Below are 23581 nucleotides of genomic sequence, written 5' to 3'. Positions count from 1 at the left end.
TTTCTTCGTAAGAATACAGTCGAGTAAAACACTTAAATATGCGACAATCAATTTTCTTAATTAGCGTACTTATGAGGAGGAACGAAATCTCGATGTATAAAATATTACGAATGCCAATAGAATCGGTAAAATTCTCAATTTTCACCGATTTAAACACAGTAAAAAGACCTAATTAACTGATTTCTAACTTCAAATATATAGGCCTACTATTCACTTGTAAAATTTTTAAATATAGAAGTACAGTTATCCTTTTTTATTACTATATTTTTAGCCAATTTAATGGAAAAGTCGAGTAAAAATGAAAGAAAAGTTTTAAGGAATTAAGGAACTAAAGAAAAATATTTAAGTTGAGAGCGTGTAAATGTTTTGACGAGTTTTCCGTTAAATTCGCTTGTTTAAATACGAATATCTTTTTCTAGAAATGCGACGAATAAAACGTTAATCTTATTTACTTTCATATTCAAATATATATGGATCTTTCATATTTATAATAACAAAGACAGCGATATTTGTAGATAACAATCGAAAGGGCCGCATCTTCTCACTTTGTATTTATTATTGACGAATCGCCATACTTGTAGATATTCACAATTACACTTCATTTACGCTTTCAGATACCCCGAAAATACTTCCCACAAATCTTGATATTTATATCTTTCGCCTTCTCCAATTGGTGGAATCACCGGAAACTTTTTCTGACGGAAAATAAATTTACGCTTCGATTCGTCCGACGATAACCAATGAAAATGAAGGATTTATGGCTGTCTTTTTTTTTCTTTCGGCGAAAGTTACGGGCGTGGGCGACGTTTGTTTCTAAAAATGAATTTTCCCGAGTGTTAGGTGGCGAGCGACATCGGAGTCGTCTCGACCACCCATTCCGTCTCGGCGAACCAACAGAGGGCATTCTATCGTCGACGTCACTTCCGGTATATTTAGTATAAAACGGAACCCGAGTGGTCGAAGGACCAAATCGTCGGTCTCTCATCATACTTCGTCAACGTCGTCTCCGCTACAATCAATATGCGTGGTGAGTAATTTCTTCCTCCTCTTATTAACCCAAAACTTTACCCCGAGAAGATTCTCCGTTTTAACCCGTTTTCGTTATTTTTTATGCGGAATTATACGAATCATTTGTAATGGAAAATTTGCTTTTGTCGGACAATTTAGTGAAATTGAAATTTTTATTTCAATAAAAAGTAGAGGAAAATTCTTCCGACCGTTACTTTATTTCTTCTAACAATCGCTAGAGATTTAAGTAAACGCCATTGGACATTTCTGATCTTTTGAAACTTTAAAATTTTTATTTACGAGCTGATTTAATGCTTTAAAAAACGAAGTTTTTAAAGTGCGATGGTTCGGGTACGATTTATCTGCTATAATTATAAAGAGATTTATTTCGATTTTCATAAATTATGCTTTTCTTAACTTCGAAAGGAATGAATTTAATCGATTCTTTAATCATATTTTTATGGTAACCGTTTTTAATACAGTAAAACCTACGTAATCCATATTCTCACTGTTCTCCGGTTTGGCGAGTTTGCGTTTTTAAACATAGAAAAATCACTCCGTTTCGAACAATTTTTCTGTTTAGGCAAGTTTTCCATTTTAGATAGGTTTTACTGTATAACAGAATCGTCGATAAAAAGACAGTCCGTTCGATGTTACACCAAAGAATTCTACCAGTAAACATTTACTAAACTTATTTTCGATTTCTTCATTAAATCTTTGAAAACCGAATTATATCGAAAGCAAGCGAAGTTTCTAAGTTTTACAATCACTTCATCTACGGATTTAGTTTGCGACGAACGATAATCGATCGGCTTCGGCGCCAAAGTTCGAAACAATAGAAATTTTAAAATATTAAAGATTCGGAAAAACGTAAGAGTCGTCGGAATGTCTTTTCTACTTCGTTATAACGTTTCCGAACCATCGATCTTCTTTTCTATAATCTCATTCTCGTCCTCTTAACACCGACATCGTCAAACGTTGTTTACACCAGATCAATTGTTCATTTCCGTTTTTGCAGGCGATGCGATATTAATTATTAATCCTTTACTAAATTCGATTTTTAGAACACATTTAAGATTTTTCCATTTATAATTTGGGTTACGTTAAATTACATTCAGTGGGTTGTCTCTTTAATTATCCATAAATCTTAAATAGGATAATGTAATTGTAAATGTACGGAAGGCGCTTAAAAGTTTAGATATTTGCGGTTTTACTTCGGAAGTCAGCTGCTTCGTCGTTTATGATAAATTTGAATTTCTTAGATTGTCACGCGATGATTGCCCGATTAAATAATAAGACACTTAAAATAATCGCATCTAAGAAATATTCCTCACTCTTTTATATCATTTAACACTTGAATTATTGGCCGTTTTATTCATTTCAAAAAGTTTAATCTAATTTAGAATTATTCTCTCGTCTTCATCACTTCGACGTTTTTCGTACGTAACATTTGTATAATTTCCTTCCAACGTTCGAAATTTACTTTTATGGTTAAACTCAAACAATGCCAATCGTTTTCTAGCCGTAATTTCCCTATTAAAATTTTGTAAATAGTTTGGAATGACGTCGACAGAGGTTCTACTTTCTACCAACGGATGCACGCATCTGGCTTCATAGAAAATATTTTTAAAAAGAAATACGCGATGAAAAATTTCCTATAATATACGTATTTTGCGGGTCACTTAAATTGTGTTTAATTGCGGCATATTTATACTCGAATAATAGAGAAACAAACAGCGCCAAACGGCATTTTGCCAATCACTTAAGTATGAGGGTCCATTAAAGTCGATTCGATTCGTCCGACGATAACCAATGAAAATGAAGAATTTATGGCTGTCTTTTTTTCCCTTTCGGCGAAAGTTACGGGCGTGGGCGACGTTTGTTTCTAAAAATGAATTTTCCCGAGTGTTAGGTGGCGAGCGACATCGGAGTCGTCTCGACCACATTCGACGTTCTTAAAATCATTTGCGAAAGTTTGCAGGAATATGTAAAAACTGGACCAAATAAATGACTAATTTGAGTGTTGATAAATCGAGAATTTTTTTTTTTTTTTGAAATAAACAATTCAATTTTTAACGTGTACGCGCGGAAGTTCCCGCTAATATCGATCTACTAGGGACGATGCGCTAAATGCCAGGAACATTGATTTTCAAAGAAACGTCTTAATAAAAACTGTTGGAAGAAAAGATTTAATTCGTTGCCACTGGATTATCGATAGAGTAATCCCGATTCCATCTCATCTACTAGATGAGTAGCAATTTCATCAAAGTCCCAGACGAAGGCAAATATCGAGATTTATTTTCGGATCGACCTTATTGAAATCTCTTCTTTCATTCAACAGCTCGTATCATTCGAATTTTATAATATATTTTTATTTTATTGATTTATTTTTCGGGTTTTTTAAACATTTTTTTTACAAGAATGTGTATTAAATTAGCCCACGGGGATATTTTTAATTAATAAATCGCCTTACGAATCGTGAAATTTTTTGCGGTTAGTGACGTAATGAAGTGTTGTTTTTGAAAATCTTCTTCTATTAAACTATGGGTAAGACTTGCTTTGACGGAATTATATTCGTATCGAACTTTTATTAATAATTTTTACTGCGACTTCGTTCGAGATTCCCATCCTTTGTCCGTTCCAACAGTTTAGTCTTCCGTCTTCTTACCGAAGTTTACATTCGAGAAATTGAAGCTTTTACCTTTGGTTTCTCGAAGAGAGAACTTACACGTAGCAGGACCAGGATGGTTTCTTTACAGGTATCATACAGATATAAAACAGAAATAGTGACCGATAAAGTAAGTCCCTGTAAGAAAGCAGGCCTCGAATATAGCCAAATATGCTCATGCATTAATGAGACCTTACGCCGAATCCTTATTTCCTTTCGGAAGAATTGGAGAAGGCAGTTGTCGTTACGTTTTTCCAAATCCGAATCGGTTTGAAATTTCTAAAAGTTTATTTAATATTTCAAATATTTGAGTCCTTTGATGGTTTTTTCTTATTGTAAAATATGAACAACTCGTCCACCAAAATTGACGTTTTATCTTAATTTTCTTCATTTTCTTCTTTGATATCGTCTAATTGAAAAAATATTATTTTATACTTCGTTTATTTTATGAAAAACGCCCAAAAGTTGGAATTTAATTAGGCATAGACGAAGACTACAAATTTTCTAATCTTTTTTCTTTATTCTCCACGTCGATTTTCGAAGAAGAAAACGAAAATATGAGACTAAATTTATGCAATAAATCCCAAGTTTCCGTATAAGTTCATTAATAAAATTCATAATCTAGAAATGAAAATAGAGAAGCCGCAAATTCTTTTTTCTTCTAATTTTCTTCGTAAAATATGAAAGAATAGTGAAAATTTAACTTATTTTTCATTTCTATACTCCAGAAAATACAAAAAGAATAATAATTTGTTGCTGTTAATTAGTAAAAATAAAGAAATTTATTTCAAAAACTTCATTAAAATTCATAAAAATATACGTCTTAAACAACTTAAATGGAGTCCTATAACTTAGTTATGTTATAATGGAATTTTGTTTTCAAATTAATTATTATTTCGAGGATTAATCGATTTAAAAACAATTTGTTGTAAAGACAATACAAGGAACTGTTGATGAAAGTTGCACTTTTTATGATTTTTATTTACCGACGAGAAATAATTATCGTTTCTTGGAAAGTTGATTTATAATTTAAAACTTTTCCTAATCCTAATTTAATTTGATTTAAACAACATTCGTTATAAAGTAATTTATTCCTAAAATGTTTGGAAATTTAATTATTAAGAGAACGATGAAAAGAAAAATTCGTTTATGAATAATATGAAACAAAGAGGATTAAATATCCAGAATATCATATAAAATAATTAACCAAATTTTTACGCTAAAATGAACAATTCATTTACTTAATTTATTTTGACTTTAAATATGTTAAATTTTGTGGAAGGGGAAACGAGTCCAAGTGTAGTGTCGGAAAATAAAATAACACGAATACAATTGGGAAAACTTAACATTACAAGAAAGAATTCTACGAGTTCTAATACTTCTTCAATTAATTTCAAATTAACTTTCTGTATTCTCATTCGGAATTTTTCAAACGCTTTACCATCCTTACGACCGTATAGGAATATGGCAATCCCGTAAAATACACTTGGGATCTTTTGGATTAGGATTTGGAAAGACATTTTTTTAATATATAATTAAAGTTTAATGTTTTTATCAATATACAACGATAGATCCTTAATGACAAGTATAACGAAATTTTAATAGAGGAGTACCAACAGATTTGGTACGTACGAAGATTCTTAACGTACCAAAAATGGTTAGTGGAATATTCTATTTTCGAAAGTCTACGTGAAGTAATTTTAAAGTTAATTTAAATTTCGCTTAGGTATATAAATATAAATTTAATTAAAAATAAACCTGGATAGTGGCTCTTATTTCCCTATCCGGAATCGATACTTTCTTCGATTTTTTCCCCCAGTTTCCATGAAAATACAAAGATATTTCGTATATTCTTTTTTACATCTTTGTTCAATGTTTTAAAATAGATGTTTATAAACAATTTTCTTTCGAATTTCGAAATTTTGAAGTGGTTTCTTTTTTCTTTTCTTAAAGATCGCACGGAAATATCACAAAATTTTCGACTCAGCGAGAAATTACTAAATATGAAGATTTTATCCCTTCAACAAAATGCTTTTTCTTTCCTCTGTATTGAATTCGTCGATATTATCACCGAAAATGGCGAACAAGAATAAAAAAGCATTAAATTTTTCCGACACGAAGAGCAAAATTTAAATTGCGAGTTAAAGCGAAATGAATATTTAAATAAAGAAGCATCATTCAATTCATACAAATATTACAGAATTTCGGCGAATTTTTTTTCTATTAAATGCTTTGGAGTACAAAGTCATTTTAATTAAATAAGCCAAATATATCTTTTGTAGCGTGAAAACATTCAAGGAAATGCGACGAAATTGGTTTTCTTCGTATAGGACGTTATTACAATCTGTCTGATTTAGCCAACCGACTCGAACCTTGATTTATTCATTCTTTCTTTACATAGATAAAGGAATTTGCTTTAATTTAAAACTAAGAGCATTCTTCTCGTTCCACTTTCTTTCTTTTCTCATTCAAATCTTATTACAAGAAATAGGATGTTTATATTTGTTAGATAGCGGTTTACGGCCGTTTCCTGTTTAAGATTTCGTGGTTTTTTTATATTTATTTTATACTTAAACTGTTTATTATTTAGTAACATTTAACGCCATGTATCCATTCTGTTGTCGAGTTTACTTTTACACTTAGCAAAACTAACTCGAATCAACGGGAATGAGCTATTACAGAATGCAATTTTTCGATTTTGAAGCCGTCGAGTGTCCTTTCCGAGTCAAAAATTATATAAATTTGAATAAAATATTTCATTTCTTATACATGAAACGGGAGGGGTGAAGACGAAACTTTCATCTTTTTTCATTGAATGATTGCATTAATTCGCTATTCGTATCGTATTCACAGACAAAATTGCTCAAATTTATACACGAATTTATAAATTTTCATAAACATTTTGTCGTATTTTTCTAAAATTAATATTTAATTTTATTATTATTGTGTTTGGAAGGTTAAATTCCTTTCAGTTATGGAGTTATTTAGTCAATTAAATACACATTTAATGCGAGAATGGAACTTACTATATTTAATATTATGGAAGTAACAAAGTAAAGTTTTCAAAAATGTTAATGATAAACAATGCAGTGCAACAAATAAGTTAAAGGCCATAGAACACAGTTCAAAAATATCGTTACGACTTAACGAAGTTTTCAATTATTTCTACAACCGATATTTTAATTTTTACATTCCGAAAAGAGCTATGCGAACGACTTTAAATAAAGATAATTAATGATTAAAGAAGAATAACAGCGACGAATTATAGGAAAATATTAAAGAGAAAAATGGAAAGAGTGTATTGTTATAATCATCACGTAGAATGGGAATGGGCTGTTTTCTTTCCTAACGTAACATTAACCGAAATAATAAGGATGCATAATCTAATAAAAGGAATAAGGACGTCTCAGAAATGAATTTATATTCTTTAAAATAAGTACTTCAAATATCGAGACTCTTTATAAAAATTATGATTTTCTCCAGACGTTTTCGTCGAATTTCAAGAAACACAAGGCAAAGATAAAAGAAGTTACCGATGAGTCGTTTCCCTTATTTAACGATATGTTTAAGTACGGAGCATTTAAATAGTAAACGATCCTCAATAAATGACTCTTGAACTTAGTTCTCAAACATTTAATTAAAAGCGCACTTTTCATACTTATAAATAAAATAATCTGCCAAAATGCGCCACTTCGAAATATGAATTATAAAATAAGAAAAATTAGCTTTTTTTCCCTACTTTGTTCTGTTATAGATCTATTATATTCTAATGCGACATTCTTTTTCAATTTTAAAGTTAAAAGCATAATTATTTATATATTTAATTGACCAAATTTGCCCTTGGAAAGTCGATTTGTTACGTTAAATCGCACCGGAAACAAACGGAAACTTATATTTAATATTAAATTACACAACAATAAAATTAGCCATAAAATATAAATTTATTAAATGAATCAGGAAATATTTTATTATTTTTTTAATATGTAGTTACTTTATTGAAAAACGTGAATGATTTTTAATTCTATTCGAGTGGGGTTAATTAGAATATTGCAAGATTACGAAGCAAAGTTATTTTCCTCCCTCTAATCAATTAGCGAATTAATGGAGCTAATGAAAAACCAAAAGGGTTTAAGAAGACGTTAAGGCTAACGACGAAGATGAAAATCGATCATTTGATTATAAAAAGTAACTTTTTACTATTATCGACAATAAGGTAAATTATCTAACAGATAGAAAGTAGCTCAGTGTTTTATTTAGCACCCTAAAATATACGGAACAATAAAACTTCTGTGAGATATACATTACGCTTGTTTACACAAAAACTCGTATCTACTCCGCTGTAAAATACTAACGGCAGGGTAGGACTTCCCGAGTGGGTCGGTCGAATTACGACCTCCATTTATGTCTAGCGTATCGACGTCATAACAGAATTTATACGCTCTAAGGCCAGCCACAAACAGCGGCTGGCTTTCTCTCTAGCTTATCAGATTGAGATGGGGGATCGTAAAATATGAAAGTTCTCCGTTTTGATAAAGAAGAATGCAACGTATGTTAAGTTCCGAAGACGTTCCGACCCGCTGAGAGATGGGCGAGTAACGCTTTTAACTCTGATCATATCCATATTCCAAATGTTCGTAATGGATAAGTTCTCCGGACAGACATTCTTCCACGTTGTTAAAGTGTTTTTAAACGTATTGGAATGAAGCTTGTGATTAATACTATCGCAAACAAAAAAAATTAAGGAATAATTTACTAAAAATTAAATTGTGAAGTCAGATACCGAATGTGTTTGGTAATAGAAGTTATTGAAAGATGTTTACAATTATGTTTACGTGTGTATTTATGCTAAGATTTAGGGAAAATCTAATTAGAACTTATTGTAATTAGATTTAAACTTTTAAAATTTCAGTAGAAAATCAATGCAAATTGAGAAAATTCAATTTAAAATATTAATAAAAAATTCCATTTTACTTTTCATTGAATCATTTAATCGTTTACTTTGTTACTTTTTCTGATCGGATCTCTAAGTACAATGCGATCTGTTACAAGGATAGATTTAAGAGCAAATCTAGCAGGTGGGATTTTTAATTAGTGTAATAAAGTGAAAGTTTTATCACTTAAATAATCACTTATAATGAAGTACAGTACATAAGCTTAAACAATATAAAAATGTAAAAGTAATTTAAAAGTAATTATAAAAATTTAAGATTATTTTGAAGAAATAATCAAAGCGCCTGTTAGCAGCAAAACATTTTACGAGGACGATGGCCCTATCGTTCCGCTCTGAATCCATTCATAATTTATTAACACTTTCGAGACTATCTTACGATTCGAGTTTGCTTGAAAACGTATCGAAGAATTTCATATAACTGGAGGTAAAATTTCCCTGTGTCTACTGAAAAATCTGCCTTTCTCACGACTCACAATCGGAAGTAATAGGATAAACTTTACACTGTAATTAAATTTACAGGAACCGGACGAGTTTTTTGGAAGAACGAAAAATTAATTTCGGCCATTTTGATATTAATTTTACTTTTCACAGCTTCTGAAACATTGGAAATGTAAATAAATGTTCACATGTCGTATTACACTTTAATAGAATTAATGATATTTTGACGAATGCAAAAAAATTAAAACTTTAAAGTAAAAATATTGTTATTTCATTGACTTTCATTGAATTGGATAGACAAAGAATTTGTATAGAAATTAGATTACCGAAAGAATTGGATTAAGGAAAATAAATATCAGAGACGGAAATAAAAGGCATCTTATGAGAGAATAATAGTGTATAAAGGAAAATAATAAATAAATAATTTTTATCAGATTATTATGTAATTATGGATCCAGACGAATGAATATTTCGAGAAAAATACGCGCAATACTGATGAATAGCCTACTTATTAATTCGTTTGAATCGTGCTAAATTTCGATATATTTGAATGAAATGACACTTTGTATGTGTTCAAAATTTTACACGGTAACGATTTTTTTTACTTAAATTTATTATTCGAATTTTGTTTAAAATCTCAAAACGTAACTCGATAGAAAACTTTAAGGAAATATCGATTGTAAAAATAGCAAAGAGGGGGCAAAAGTTATTTTAGAATCGAGATCCAAAATGACATTTTTGTCCAAAATTCAAAAGAAAAAAAAACTGGAAATAAAAGAGTTATTAAGAAATAGAATGATTATTTCTTATGCTATCAATAACCAAGGAATACATTATTGGGCTGCAATTTTTAAATTGCAAACCTATAAATTCCCGTTCATCTGTATGTCTGTCTGTCCTTCCTTAATTTTGAGAACGGAGTTAGATACATTAATGTCGACACCAAATATGGAAATATTAGAGGCAGAAGGCTCCGATTAATTATATAAAACTTTCGATCTGGACTGGAATTCACATGATTTCAATTTAAAAAATTTTTCCCAGAAGGGAGTTAAGTTAGATAGATGACCGGTATGACTCTATTTACATATTTCGCCAAATTCGAGAATTGAGGAGATATTTCTAGTTGTATAATTTATTATTAAGACTTTTCTAAAGAAGGTTCTTTGCGTTTAAATCGGTTACGCGTAACCGAATGAAAAAAAATACAGTGCTTTATTGTGATTTCTATAATTCATTAACATAACAGTTTCTAGTGTATAAATACATAATAGGATACACAACATTAGAATTTATATTCTTATAATGCAAATTAGTCTGGAAGATCTTCGAGATGGTCGAAATTTTGTTTGTGTTAACTCCTTACTTCAAATAATAAAGAAATAGTTCGTATAATCTGAGTAATATTTACTTTGATTTTCGAATCAATATTTGCACTTCTATACTTAAAAAGATTTTTTATTAAAATTAAGTTCTCATAAAAAACATCATTCTCTTCCTATATTCAAACGAGGAAGCGTATTTTCCATTTACATTATCCGAGTAATATTGATTTTTTTTCGGTCAAATATACTTTAAAATTTTCAATAAAATCATTTCTTATTTTCGTAAACTTATTAATATTCTTAAGAATAATAAAAAGTCGGAAGAAATGACAAATAAATTTTTTACATTTTTTTATTATTATTTTCTACTTTTACATTGGGAATCGCATTAAAATCGCCGACTTTACATTCCTTTCGCTTACGAATGGAAAAATTAATTATTTAAATTAATTTCTAGTATATTTTATTCTTTATTTATTTTCTAGTATATTTTAATAAAATAAGCAATGCGGAATATGGGTTTTATTTTATTATAAAATGGCAAAAAAAAAAGACGAAAATGATTTAATTCCAAGTTATTTAAAAAGAAAGAAAATGCATCAGTTCGCGAATGTTTTTTGCGACTTTAAATTAAAATTAATTTGGCCAATTGGAAACAAACGAGAGAAATTAGAACTGTTATAAAAGTTTCTTCGGGGCTATTATTTACAGGACAAGTTGTTACGATAGGTTTTTAATATTTTCTGCTAGGTGCAGCATCTTACTATCCACAGAAAACATGGCCCATTGAACAAGCGTGTGTCATGTGAAGTTTGGTGTTTTATAATGGCAAGTGAGTAAATTTGGAAGGATTTTTGCCATTTTATGTCCTAAAAGTAATTTATTAATATTTTAGTTGTCTTCAAACGTGATTTTCGCTTAAAGGTAGGAAAGTATGTTGCCATTACTGTACTGTTCGTGTTTATATTATTTACCATTTAGCTTTATTTTCACGCAGTTTGTTTGCTTACGTTACCAGAAGGACTAAGTTATGGGTAAAAACATCTCTCCAGGCTAATTATTACAACGCAAACGGGACACGTTGTTACATAAGTTACTCCATACTTTTGACAAGTCATCGTTTTCGGTTATTTTCTTTAAAGAATGGCATGAAGATAAGAGAGAAACTCATATAGGATCGATAGATGAAGACGTACGACTTTACATTTTATTCATAACTTTCTGGCAATAACATTTATTAGTTGTTTATTTTTTGTATTTGAAATAACGTCTTATATCCGTAAAAAAACTTTTATAACCAAATAAACTTTCTGAGTCGTTACATACTTTCTTCCTTAATGTTTTGCCTACGTACAGTACGTGAATTTTTATATAAACAAAATTGGTGTAACAAATTGTCTCGACTCTGCAACAGCGGCAAATTATTACATTTGAAAGAGTTTGAAATATTCAATATTTATAAGTTCGTAATATACAGATGTTTAACTGAATATGTATACAGTATCCAAAGATATATTGGTTCATTACTGAAAACTTCAATATTTTAGATACAATAGAAAAATTATATTAAAATGCTAAGCTGTGTTTTACAAATTCCCACCGATCGAATTTTTCTATCCTCTAATTTCTATCGGGATGCGAGGATAAACAGAAAAATATATGCTGTATTTATAAAATCACGTAGAACAAATTTTATAAAATGGCAAAATTTGTTATAATTTTAAATATAAAACTCTTAATAATACAGTAATACCCCGAACTTACGCGATAGGTGGGACAGAGCGATTACCGCGTAAGTCGGGGTATAATTTCGCATATAAATACATGCAAATTATTTTTAATTGGGGCCGGAGACTAAAGAAAACAATGATTTAGAACAAAATGTTTAATAAAATCTTTGATAATACATATGTATAAAAAATTATATTATTAAAATCGTAAACCGAAATTATTTTGATGTAGAAGGCTTCATAAAATCTAACAAATTCGTCTGATGGCTCAAAGAATTTTTTTCTCCCTCAAAATTTCCTCGTAGCATGCTAGTAATTTTTTTATTTCTTGTTTTGTAGAAGAAATGCGCTCTTCGTTGGAGTTTATATTTTCTAAAATTTGTAACCACTTTTCAATTGAACTCAGGCCTTTTGTCAAGTTTTCACAGCTTCGAGAATTTTTTCTTTACCTTTTATAATTGTTCTGACCGTCGATTCCGGTAGATCAAACTTCTTTGCCAATTCACAAATTTTCATTTTTGTATCGAAGTCTTTAATAATGTTATCTTTACATTCCAAAGATAAAGTTTTTCTTCTCTTGTTTGATGCAGAAGAATCAGTTCTACTTCGTTTGGATGACATAGTAGAGTCTCTCGAGTCTCCGTAGATATAACAAACACAGAAATAAATAACACAAAATAAATTGTAGCTATGCGTCTATTCCGCGCGACACGTCCGAACATGTAAGCTGAACAATAGTGTGCAGGGAGTGAGTAATCAAGAGTTGCGTGGCGCTCAAATAAAAGACGAATCGACGAGATTTGAAAATCGCGTAACTTCGGGTTCGCGTAAGTCGGGGTAGCGTAAGTCGAGGTATTACTGTATAATATTAATTATTCATCAACTAAATTTCTCTCCAACGTCTGAATTAAATTTAAAGAAATAACTGTAGAAAATTGCATTAACGATAAATATTCGCCTTTTGTTTATTGTTGTGACGAAGACAACGAAGAAGAAATAATTTATTATAGAATTAATTATTCTTTGAATAATTAATTCTATAATAAATGATTTCTTATGATCTAATATCTATAAATTTTTAGCTAATTATTACGAGATTACGTTCCATTATGTTTGGTATAAAAATGATTTCCTTTTCTTTTTAAAGTAACGATAGAAAGAGTGACGACAAAATCGACTCGATACTTACTGTTAGAACTGTTACGTTACAGTCCAATATGAATTAGAGCAACTCCTTACTTAACGTCGTCGATAAGTTTTAGAAACTGCGACGTATAACGAAACCAATTTTATCACAGACTAATTGACTTAAACAAGATATAATTCGGTTAATATTATTCTAATTAAATCGTGTTTGTCGCCTCCAGCATTTAGTACCCACACCACCTTTGCCCTCTTAGTGCCCACAGGGCGGAAAGAGTTTAAGAAAAAGAAAGTACCCACCTCACAGAATCAATTTTTCGATTATTGATTTATAATAGAACGACTTAATTGAATTTAAAAAAAGTAACTAAATACAGAAATTACGTTTACTTCATCGTTATATTTCGATCGTCTAAGCCGTTCGTTCGCACATCTCTTCGGAAATTCCACAGCATTGATCGAAATAATTAGAAAATACTACGGTAGTCGGTTAATACCCGGACGGAGTTGATGGTTTCGTTAAAAATAACATTTAATGGCCAAACAATAAAGAAAAAGAGAACTTTATTAAGCTTAACGCGAACACTTTAATAAACTTTACGACGCGGTCTGGTGACAAAGTAACTCCAGTGTCCCGCAGTCAACGAAACGACGCACCCCCCGGCATCGGATCGATGATAGAACTTTCTATAAAATTCGTAGTCACGTTATCCCCGACGGTTTCGAATAAAGTGCTTTAATCTCGTCGTACGCCATCGTAACTTTTAATCCGCGAGTTTGGCCAATTCCTCCACTAAATCGAAGTCTTTTGACTCTCGGACAGATTCGTCGGATTTTATCTATGGAATAAGAATTATGTTATAAAAAATCTATTCGTATAGCTTCAGTATTCCATAAATTTAAAAAAAAAGAAAAAATACAAGCATTGGAATGTTTTTCGAGCATTTCGACTGAAGAATCATTAATGAACACTTTCATCACTTACTATTAATTCACAGAGTTTAATTGCAACCATTACAAATCGACATTATGATGTCTGATAGTTTCTCGACGTACAAACTCACAAATTTTGGCACGGCGAGGGACAGTGACGTAGATAAGACTTTGCTCTGAGGAGTGATCCAGGAGGATGATCTAAAAAGTACAATAGGAATGAAGAAAATTTAAACGTCCTTTATACACCCGCTAGACAAATGTTATAGAATATTCCTGATACATCTAGAAGGAAACTTCGAGAACAAACTTGATATCCGAACTATGATCTTTCTTCTAGAACAATTCACAGTCACGTAGTACAAGTAAGCGATTGATAAGCGAGCATCTACTGTTTTTATTATAATAATAAATTAAATAATTGATTGACATTGAATTAATCTATAATAAAATGTAATTTTAGATTTGTTTTTTAAAACGAATTATTTTTTAGTTTAGTGTAAATTTTATACCTAAATCCTCTGGTGCTCGAACACCTACATCATCCTCCCATCATTTAGGGCGAAGGAAAGAGATTCGTAATACCAGAAATAACCCGAGGATTCGGTTTTTAAGTTGTACACTTAGGCAAAGAAAATTAATTCCCGTAACGGAACTCCACCCACCTAGCTTTTTAACTGCTTTAAAAGTACTTTAGTTGCGAGAAAGCGCAAAATCGCCACGTTTAGAATTTAAAACGAAACGAGAAATCTCCAACTTTTCGGAATTATCTCGTCTTTATCTTCGCGAAGTTTTCATCAATAAAGTTTAATTTATTCGATGGCGATTTCCCTTTCCGATAGCAGATTAATCAGATAAATTTCTTATCGCCCTCAAAATATTTTTATATTACAAAAACTTTCCGTCGGCCAAGCTCATTTTCTAAAAGAACTTTCTATTCGTTTGTATCGAAGCGTAACGTTAATCGAGACTTTAACACCGAAAAATAATTTCGATCGAACTTCATTCTGCTTATGTTTTGTGTTTAAAGGATACTTTAACAGATATATTTATCATATATTCACTTTATATGTAACGTGTTTCATAAATAAGGTGATATTTGTTTAATTATATTATCAATAACTCGAAAATAATGACGTTTTAATTATTAAAATTAATTTATAAAAATGTGCTCCTCTCATAAAAATGGTTTTGTCTGAACGCCATTGAAATCATTTACTAGACTCGTAGAAGACACGGCACAATATAATGGTTTTTAATAATAAATCCATCAGGAATGTTGAACGTTTTCGCAAATTAAACGTCGCTAACAATATCTTATCCTTGTATAAATTAATAAGTGATTATGTAACGAAGCTTTCGAAGAAGCATTTCATTAGAATAATTTTACACGGAATAAAACCGAAACTTTTGCAAATTAATCGCTTAGCTTCGATTATATATCTAGTTATCGCTTACAGAACTGCTTCAATTACGAAATTGTGTTCATCCTTTCGATTAAACGGATCAAATTATTAATCGAAATGGTTATCCTCCTTAGCGATTTATGAATTTATAATGCTATATTTACTAAAATAATTAATGTAAATAAGTTTATTACTAAATCGAGGAATTTAAGAAATGTTTTTTATTTTCGATTCTTTACATTCCTAAAATTCTCTTACATTATGTCAATATTTTGGCAATTGTTTGATCGATTTATATGAGACTCTCTTCCTGTATAAACTGTACAAACACACATCATATAACATATATTTACTACATATATATATATATATATATATATATATATATATATATATATTAGACTATTACTTGTATATTAATTAATAAACTGGGCGTTATATTTTAAACAAAAATGTCTTTATAACAGTGAATGTAGTCAGATTTAATTTAAATCAATCCGTAAACAAATGATTTAAATAAAGTCGTTTAATAAGGAATAAAAGTAAAAAAAAAATAAACGATAAACGTTGCAATTAATGGATTTGTAATGTGTTTAATGATTTAAAATTTAAGAAAAAACACAGGAAGAGGTGTTTATTGATAAAATTGCTTTGATAAAAGTAAAAATTTAGGTTAAAAAACAAAATTTTCCTATTAAATATTAATAAATGTAAGCATAATTTTGCATTTCGCATTGAAATAAAATTAATTACGAGTCTTGATTTTTTTTCGTATTATTTATTTGGAAGAAGTGTTTTATTATTTATCAAAGTAAATATATTAATGTAGCTTTAAGAGATGTAAATATTTAGTTAACATTGACGTCAGATGAGGAAAGAATCTGCTAAAAATCAAGAATGCTTTATATCCTGAGAAAGATTTGTTAGAGAATGTCGACTGACAAAGACGGATAAGCACAAAATTGATTCGATTTGTTTCTTTCCCATTAAGATTTAATCCTTTTCTCTCAATTCAGTTTTATTTAACTACAAAATAAAGCGAGAAACAACACCGATTTCACATTGTTTAAAGTAAATTGCGTCTCGATTCGATACTTCCAATTACGCTCCTAATTGAAAAATCTATCGCAGGTTTCTTTACCGAAAATTCTTGTATTTTTTATAGATAAAAATTCTGCATAAATAGTAATTTTTTGAAATATTGTCGACTTTCACAGATTTTAATTTCTATAATTTTTAAATATCATCCTAATTATTGTTATTAATCGAATAATATTCTTGTTTAACATCCCGTTAATCGTGTAGCGCGATTATTAATTACAATAGAATTCATCAATCTTATTAAATGGAACTAGTCCAATGATTCCTTTACAAGCGATTTCAATTCGTTTAATCTTTTCACGTTTATATAAACATATAAAGTATAATTTATTATAAAAGAATGAGAAAAAATACGTTATTTTTGTCTATAACGTTATTAAACAATCAATGAATATCTTCGCATTTCTTTTAATGAAACTAGTGCACTGATTAATATTTAAAATAAAGCATTTTCAGCTTATATTCTACTCAAACGATGAAACTGTAAACAAAATGTATTTAGTTACGAAATCAAATGGCTTCCATTTTTCCTAAGTTCTTATTATAATCTATAAGTAATCTCTTTTCTCTCAGGAATCCGATAGAAAATTCTATTAAATTTTATATATTATAGAAATATTGGTCGTAGATTAAAAGATATATAAATAATTAAAATAATATATTGTAGATTATTTCTTGCGGTTTATATAAATCCTATTATCGTAGTAAAAATCACAGGAATAACGTTTGATAAATATTTAGAACACGCGTATTTTAAGGTCTGAATTAAGTAGAAATATTAATCTTCCTTTAATAAATATTGTATTTTTTTTTAAATAATAATTTTATGGATTATTAAAGCGTAAGGTAGAAGAAGAGTTAGGGAAAAGTCAGAAATCTTTGATAGCTTCGAAGTCTTCAACATAGCGTTAAACCCAATGGCAAAAAAATATAAATTGTAAAGTTATTTTACGAGTGTCGAAATGACCAAGTACATAAACATTTTGGAAAGAAAATAGGATATTTAGAAATTGCTTAACTGTAAAATGAACAGAGTGAGTGGACATCCCGAAACAAATATATCCGATTATTTTTTGTAGTGGCTTCGAGTCCACGTCAATCAAAGAAAAAGGATAACAAAATTCATCTCGTTAAGTGCATGCGGAATTTTTAAAGTCTTTTCCCTGAAGTGTTTAAATTTACCGAAAGGAGAAGAATTTATTTTAGAAAAAAGAAAAGGATTTATGTTAGCTACTTCAAAAACTTTTCTCCGAGTAGCCGGCTTGAAATTTTATTCTCCATTTTATAAATATTGTTTGACCATTTATCCAATTTTAACAGAGACGATAGTAACAAAGCACACAAAATATTCCTTATTAAGCTCTAGTAAAATTAAGAGCAGTCGCGGTGATTAACTTCGAGTGCGGCTTAAATTACATTTATTAAAATTATAACACAGATCGGGGTCAAATCTTTGACGTGTTGGACTAATTAAAATGGTATTCTCGGATCAACGTATTTTTAGTTTTTCACGATTTATTGGACACTTTTTAAGATTATTAAAAGGAAATATAATGAATAGATTAAAATTAAAGTTGCCATAAAAAGGTATACGCATATTTATACTTGATATATTCATACACGTGACGGACTTTATTAATAATAAAATCGAAATACAAATTCAAGATATTACGTTTATTATACGAATGTTTTCAAAATGGCGGACAGTACGTTGCCCATTCGTGGTACAGACAATATATTGTCTCTCCATGTATATATGTGTAATAAATTATTTTAATCAGGTAATTTATTATACTCTTTAAATCATAATTTGTATTTTGTTAATATACAGAAAAGTAATGGATTTTATTAAAAACTACAAACGCGATGTCTAGCGACGAACGACTGAGGAATGATTACAAGAAGAATCTGGACGACATTCGACTTGTAAAGGCCAAATGGCATACAAACGGCAGAAAAAAAGGAGACAAGGGCGCTGGCAAATAATACGAAAATATAACGCGGAAGCGACCAAACTAATCACCAAAGTCGTCGAAATTCGTTTTTGGCTTTTTGCACTCAGACAATCGGGCGCCCAACGAATGCCATGGGATTGCATTCGCGTCTGTGGCGACGACGGCCTACGTAACAGAGGGAAAACGTTTCTCTTTTCCTTCGACGAGTCGAGATTGTTTCTTGACGTTTCATCGCACTTGCGGTAATGGAAATAGGTCATCGATTTCCAACAGATTTATTCTCAGACGCTCTCTCCATACGACGATTATCGGCAAGTTCCTCCTCGCGTATTGTTTTCAGGTGCCATCTGTCTATTTTAAGAATATCCACTTTTTGTTCTTATGACAGATATACGAACGTAAACAACAGGTGAACTTGTATAAAACAGACAAAATTTGCGTACACATTTCTAAACTTGTCTTCACTCATCTACTGTACATAGCTTTTTCTAGTGTGAAAATTTTTCAATCTGTTCAAGTTTTTTGGTGAAAAAGTTAACCAGAAATTCGTGTTTAAACAAACTAATAGACAACGATAGATTTCTACTAGTTTCACATATAACAGATTACACAATATAATTGATGATAATCTACATCAATTGCTTTTCTGTTTATTTCTGTTAAAACTAAAAATTCAGTCCATGGAAGATTATCAAACTTGCACTTCATCTTCGAGACGGCGAATTTTTATTAAATCTTTAAATATTTTGACAAATTGACAGCCAACTTACAAACAGACAGACTGGTAGTCATCTTTCTTATTTAACTTACATTAATATAAATTACGTATGAATGTTATTATAATGTCAATCGGTATAATCTACGTTATAATAACCGAATATTTCAGTCTTTTACTTTCAGTTAATCATCATTGTGTACAAACTTACATGGATCTTTCTTGTTAATATTTAGCTTCCCAAATGGTTGTAGTGTGCGTGGTCATCTTGGTAGCGGTTAGCTGTACCGTAGTTCAAGGACGATATTTGCCGACGAGGTCAGACGATGCCAGAAGAGAGCAGATTAAAGAAATTCTAAGAGCGGTGAGTTTCTATAACTATTATTTAACGCATATAAATTTAAATCAAGCTCAAGATCTTTCAAAGTAATCTAATTGCCATTCGATTGTCGACTTTTTCGATCGTCTAATCCAGTGTTTTTCAAATGTGGTACATATACTCAGTGCCGTAACTAGCTTTTCGCGTGCCCTGTATAAGATCACTGGCACGTTATAGCTTCATGGCCGCCCAAGCAAATTTGTTTGGGTCTTATTCCTATTCACTCGTTTCTCCTACCTGTATATACTCGGGAGTACGCGAAAAGACTTCAGTGGTACTCTGCACGTGCCAATTTTCGACTATGTAACACTGACGCATAGAATCATTAAGAAAAAGTACTGTAGTACGAATTATTTTAAGCTTATATAGTTCCCAATAAATTATAGTTGGGCGTTTGGTAATTTGCATAAGATTTTTTTGGACAAGGAATACTTGGTACTTATAAAAAGTTAAGGAATATACGGATGTCAAACCCTCAAGAGACGTTTTTTATTCATCGATCGATTGGATCGATGAATAAAAAATTTAAAATGATTATTATACAGTACTTATCTTAAAAAATCGTGATGCAGAGGTCGTTCTTAATACTTTTATACATTTTAAAAAAATTAATTCGAGACTTATAAATAAAATAGTAAAGCGTATATTTAAGTAAATATATAATTAATGTCAAATTTTCGTTAAATTTTAAACGGGCCTCAATATCGATCAGATTGTTTTAGTTTTATAAATAAATGAAAAATTTCAATACTTCGTGTCAAAGTAATATTAGTGTAAAATTTGCGGCAGAAACATTTTAATTTTCCTTGGTGGACAGAAATGTTTGTTGTCAAACTCTTCTTTAACTAAATGACGATCAACCATTTGAGAAGAAAGACAAAGTTGTCCTTCTCGCATTTTAATTTTCTCTTTAATTTATTTGGTTGTCATAGCGACTTTGGTTACACGTTCGGATGCATCGAAAAGGTGGAGATGGAATGCTCGATTCAATGCTTATTCCTATATCCGGTGGAAGTTCATTTGTCAAGTTTTCGCGACACACCCGAAATTTTAAGTCAGAAATCGTCGATAATTAATTTTAAATTTATTTTCCAGCTCTTGCGAGTTTAATTAACTTGCCTTTGGTTGGATACGAATCCATACTTTTAACATTTTTTCAATTAAACCTTACTTTGATGGCATTAAAAATATACTTTATTAAATTAAACTCTTGAAAAAATAAAATTAAAAATACCATATTTCGAAATGTAGACATTTTAAATAAAACTTTCTCTTCGAATTTATTTCGGGAATATTTTAGTAAAAATAAATCGTTTTAATTATTTAAATTTTTTAGCTTTTGGAGCTGACACCGGAGGATCGGTTGTTCGCCAGAATGGGATACGCTCCCTACGATTACAGAGAAGAAGGACATTTGACAAAGAGATCGGTTGGCGCTTCCGTCGATTCTTACAGACACGACGACGATCAAATGGCTTACTAGTGTGACCGTCGATGGTAAGAATTCGAATTAGAAAAAAGGGGTCCCTTGGTCGACGTCATAAAGGAACCGTTCTTTTTTTCAGGTGTTGGATCCCCGTTAATGTTGTAATCCGTCTGAAATCATTATTTTGCTGTTTCGATGCCCGTTGGCAACCGATTTACAGATATCAGAGTAATTATTGCCACCGACAGTGACGTCACACGATGATTTATTAGTTATCTCTCCTTCGGCTTAAACGTTTTAATATTTAGAAATAACCCGGATTGCGCTCGCCGACCTACAAAGATTAATCATAAATGGCATTCACCGATTTCTATTTGTAATTTAAATTATCGTCAGGTGTAATAATTCGTTTATCAAATTACCATTATCTTGGAAATTCTAATTTTCTGTGACGTCACTTTAGTGGGTAAACAATTTAATTCCAATTGTTTGTCGTCTGTTGTTTCTTCTGTATTTCGAAATAAAAAGCTGCCATTATTTCATGAATATTGCATTCGCTGGTCTTATCACTATTTTCATTAGCGGATTAAAAATTAAATTATAAATCTCTTAATAATTAAATTCTTTTAAAGAATCGGTAAAAACCTTTTCAACCATTAATCATGTTGTAAAAATTAAAAGATACAAAGAAGAAAAAATTAATCAGATTTAATTTTTAAAAATTATTCAAGACTATTTTTATTACATTATTTACTTGAAAAAACAATTATGATTTTCGATTGTTTAATTAATAATATGAGTAATTATTTCTGAATATTTACAGTAGTGAACCGAAAATCGGAATAAATTGCGGACTGGGTTTGTTCAGATTAGGGATTTGTTCCGATTACGGATTATGTACGAAAAAATACATTAACCTGTCCGATGTTCAAATTTTTCTCCGTTGCGTGTCGCTTCGTGTTGAATTTTCGTCGATTTTAAGCCTAACGAAAATTTTTATAATAATAATCGAGGCTATCGTATCGTTAAAAATTATTTCTGCATTTTGTACAAACAAAATAAATATATTGAAGAATATAAAAACATGAAAATTATACTTTAGAAGAAAATCTAGTATCAAAAACGTTCGATTCAGCACGACACAGTCCGACTGAAAATCGTGCCGATTACCGGCGATTCCGATTACCGGGGTTCCGATTTACGAGTCTCTACTGTACTTACAAGTTAATAAGGAAAACGTTTCTTATTATTTTATTTGATAATTATTCTAAGTAATTGGTTATATCTCAAATAATAACGAAACAATAAAGAAAACAAATAAAAACATAAACATCCAAAAGGTGAAAAGTATTAGAAACGTATCTTTTATTGGAGTTTTCTGTGCTTTCTTCACGTATTTAATACGTAAATGGCGGCCATTTTTTGTAGAAAGGAGGTATATACCCCCTTGACAGATCCCTCTTGTGCTGTGTTTTCTTATCCTGTACTCCCCAACCAATTATTTATTTAAAATATCAAATATAAATATAAAAGTTTTAAATAAATATAAGTTTTATGTTTTATTTTTAAATTTGAAATGATGGCCATTTTTATGTCATACGGGAAGAGGGAAAAGAAGATATTCAATGTTATTTTAAATCAAAGGCACTTGTTATCACAGGAAAGTATTTGAAATATATGGCTAGCCGCAAAATGACTTATTCTCCGAATGATCAACTTTATTTGGATTCGTTACGGCAGAATATTTTTCCATTTTTGTTTCGTAAACATTTACTTTCCACTTTTGTGGAAAAATATACAGAACTGAACAAAAGGCCAATAACGTCCGAGTTTTGGACAAAATGTTTTAGTAAACGTGACGATATTCTTACAGATGATTCGAATATATTGTATATAAAATGGCACTACTTAGCCGCGGGCACCATTCTTTTGAGTGGTGCCTGGATGCCAACTGTTCGGTTGAATCAAATACGTCATCGAGAAGAAAAATATAATAGCATTCTTTACAACAATAAATATTAATAATATGATATTATAATTAATAGTAATTGGTATTAATTAACCCTATATTTAAATAAATAAATTCTGTTTTCTCTGTGTCTAAACACACTGAAAATGCTTACTGAATCACATGTTTGAAAAATCTCCATAAAGATTTCAGTACCAGCTGACAATTTTCTTAATAATAATTAACCAAAATTACCTAAAAAAAGTCATTAGCTATGAATTTTAAATTGACAATCTTCATAAATTGTGACCTACAGCGCTTGTCTTTACATTTAATTTCTGGTATACTTTTCCTTTTCTACATTCAGTTTTGCTACGTTTAATATTTATTAAGTTTCAAAAACGGCATGAAAACAAGAATAAAAATATTGATAAAGTAAATTTGTGTTTAGTCTA

At 30.2% G+C, this 23581-nt stretch overlaps 1 protein-coding gene across 1 annotated transcript; it reads left to right on the top strand.

Moving 5' to 3' along the window:
• Positions 1 to 867: 867 nt before the first annotated feature.
• Positions 868 to 21724, top strand: Proc (Proctolin). The gene is made up of 4 exons (XM_067283211.1): positions 868 to 1027; positions 19610 to 19737; positions 21089 to 21249; positions 21318 to 21724. The coding sequence occupies exons 1-3, from the start codon at positions 1021 to 1023 to the stop codon at positions 21233 to 21235; spliced, it is 282 nt and encodes a 93-aa protein (XP_067139312.1). The 5' UTR covers positions 868 to 1020; the 3' UTR covers positions 21236 to 21249; positions 21318 to 21724.
• Positions 21725 to 23581: the final 1857 nt, after the last annotated feature.

The sequence above is a fragment of the Centruroides vittatus genome, unplaced genomic scaffold (genome assembly GCF_030686945.1).
Source record: "Centruroides vittatus isolate TY-2023 unplaced genomic scaffold, ASM3068694v2 contig_979, whole genome shotgun sequence".
Taxonomy (NCBI): Eukaryota; Metazoa; Arthropoda; class Arachnida; order Scorpiones; family Buthidae; genus Centruroides; species Centruroides vittatus.
The sequence above is the reverse complement of the archived record's forward strand: the minus strand, read 5'-3'. Positions and strand labels throughout refer to the sequence as shown.